The sequence below is a fragment of the Perkinsus marinus genome (assembly GCF_000006405.1).
Source record: "Perkinsus marinus ATCC 50983 genomic scaffold scf_1104296929400, whole genome shotgun sequence".
Lineage (NCBI taxonomy): Eukaryota > Perkinsozoa > Perkinsida > Perkinsidae > Perkinsus > Perkinsus marinus.
In genome coordinates, this window is record NW_003216457.1 from 1 (window position 1) to 2,204 (window position 2,204).

Sequence of the window (2,204 nt, forward strand, 5' to 3'; positions counted from 1 at the left end):
AAGGAACATCCCTCCCTACAAGGCACAGGTTGGACGAAGCTCCCTACATATCCTATAAATATGTGGGTCCAAAGGTACACTACGAGGTGCAGTATCGTTATCTAATAACCATCCCATATACCCTCTGCATATCAGTCCATCGTTGCTACTAGCACCTCTCATGACTGGTGCTGTGCTTGTTGGTCTATCTTTGAGGAAGAGATTCATCCCGAAGAAGAAGGCCTTTACGATCACGATAGATGGTCCGGCAGGTAGTGGAAAGAGTGTGGTTGCCGAGATGCTCGCTGACAGCCTGAGCGGGTAATTCACGGCTACTATACCGGCGGAAGCGGACTCCCATCGTTAGGTTCACTAAGCTTGATAGTGGAGCTCTCTATCGCAGCATCGCTCTATTCGTGAACGAAGGTGATATCAAGGGTGGTATTGAATCATTGGCTTATGAAGCGTTTCGGGCCTTGTTGGAGCAAGTCATCTTCACTCGTGATAAGAGAGTGTTTGTTGGTACTAGGTGGGGTACGTTTGTTAAGGAGTCCCATCTAGTTTACAGGTAATCGGGATATAACCGATGCCATTCGTACACCCCCGATATCATTACTCACTGCAAAGATAGCCCAGATTCCGCAAGTCAGAGCTGCTGTTGTAGACTCCTTGAGGAGTAGAGCCTATAATAACAAGGAGGGTGTTGTTATTGAGGGAAGGGATACAGGTGCTCTGAGTGGCGGTGGGACCGCGTTCCTGAGAGTGGTTCTGATATGTATGTTAGGATCGGTAGTATTCCCTGATGCTGAGGTTAAGATCTATTTGGATGCATCTGCTGAGGAGAGAGTTCGGCGTCGACAGAGACAAATAGGTTACACCAGAGTAGTCCTCTCTATAAGACAGTATGATATCATATAGGTGGCGATTTCGCCCGTACCTTGGCTGATGTTAGAGCAAGGGATCGGGCCGATTTCTATCGGAAGACGGATCCCCTTAGAGTTGCTGATGGAGCGGTAAGATTGGTTTTCATAGCAGATAATTGACTCACGATAATAGGTTGTTATGGACTCCACTGGTTGGAGTGTTGACAAGACTGTTGACGAGATTACCAAATTGGTCTACAAGAGACGTCCTCGGACTAGAAGAATTTCGTAATCATATTTAGCATAAAATTTAAGACACTCGGTAGTGTCGTGTTGATTATATAAACTGTTCTGGGATGAATGACTATCAATAACTCGATATGAGATAGCAAACTCGAATCCAATGACTTGACGATCTTTCAATTGCGATTGATGTTCAGTACGACAGTTCTTCCCTTGTGCAAAAGAGTAGTTTCAGGGTGGATGATAACCATAGGCTGATCAGAAAACTTATCGCCTTAAAGCGTAAGAGCACCATCAACTTGACTTTCTCCTCCGATAAATAAATATCCCCGTCTCACAACAAAAAACATGATACTTTCATTCAAAAAAAATGATCTCCCGCTTGGCTACCCCATCAATAGCATCATAATCACATTCCAATTAACGCAACAACAATAAGTCAATCCTGGAAGCCGCCGTTATGTGTACAGGATCGCCGACTACCGGTCAGAGTGTAAGCAAACTGCAGTCACCGAAACTTGGCAGCAGACAAACACCTTCCTCCACAGGTAGTAGCTAGAGATCATCAACACGTAAATATACCAATGAGCGTATAAGAAGTTATTGCAACTTGACTACTTAATCCTTCCTACGATAAGAAGTACCCTCAGTGAGACGAGCGCGACCACCAGTGGGCTGGCAGAGCATCACGTTGCAGTTACCGCAAAGGACGACAGTCTGAGCGTGCCTGAACATGAGATGATGTATGCATGGACAAACAAGTAATGACAAAATGACAACATAACGAAATGACATCAAGGAATGGTCATATGAAAAAGATTAAGAAGAGGATGAAACCATTCCAGTTGTTGATATTACGAGAAGACGGTAGTGATCTGGGAGCAACCAGGGCACTTGACATCCATGAAGTATGAGTTAGGGGATTGTACCAAGCGCTTCAGCTTATGCTTAGACTTCTCAAGTTCGGGATCGGGATGGAGGAGATCGACGTTCATGGTAACAATATGGCGGACTACTTCAGCAACAGCATCACTCAGCATACTCTACATACCAATTATTTCACGCCTTCCAATTTAATGTCAAGGAGCTGATAAACTACACGCGAGGCACAGTCTCTAC

General features: G+C 44.9%; 2 protein-coding genes across 2 annotated transcripts; one reads left to right on the forward strand and one right to left on the reverse strand.

Moving 5' to 3' along the window:
* Positions 1 to 160: 160 nt before the first annotated feature.
* Pmar_PMAR018647 (Cytidylate kinase, putative) lies at positions 161 to 1,134 on the forward strand (the record flags this gene model as incomplete). Its single annotated transcript, XM_002787413.1, has 6 exons — positions 161 to 300; positions 347 to 501; positions 548 to 706; positions 764 to 850; positions 898 to 992; positions 1,036 to 1,134. 6 exons carry the CDS (start codon positions 161 to 163, stop codon positions 1,132 to 1,134), a joined length of 735 nt encoding a protein of 244 aa, XP_002787459.1.
* A 569-nt stretch (positions 1,135 to 1,703) lies between these two features.
* Pmar_PMAR018648 (40S ribosomal protein S27-4, putative) lies at positions 1,704 to 2,080 on the reverse strand (the record flags this gene model as incomplete). Its single annotated transcript, XM_002787414.1, has 2 exons — positions 1,704 to 1,812; positions 1,944 to 2,080. The coding sequence occupies 2 exons, from the start codon at positions 2,078 to 2,080 to the stop codon at positions 1,704 to 1,706; spliced, it is 246 nt and encodes an 81-aa protein (XP_002787460.1).
* Between the last annotated feature and the right edge of the window lie 124 nt (positions 2,081 to 2,204).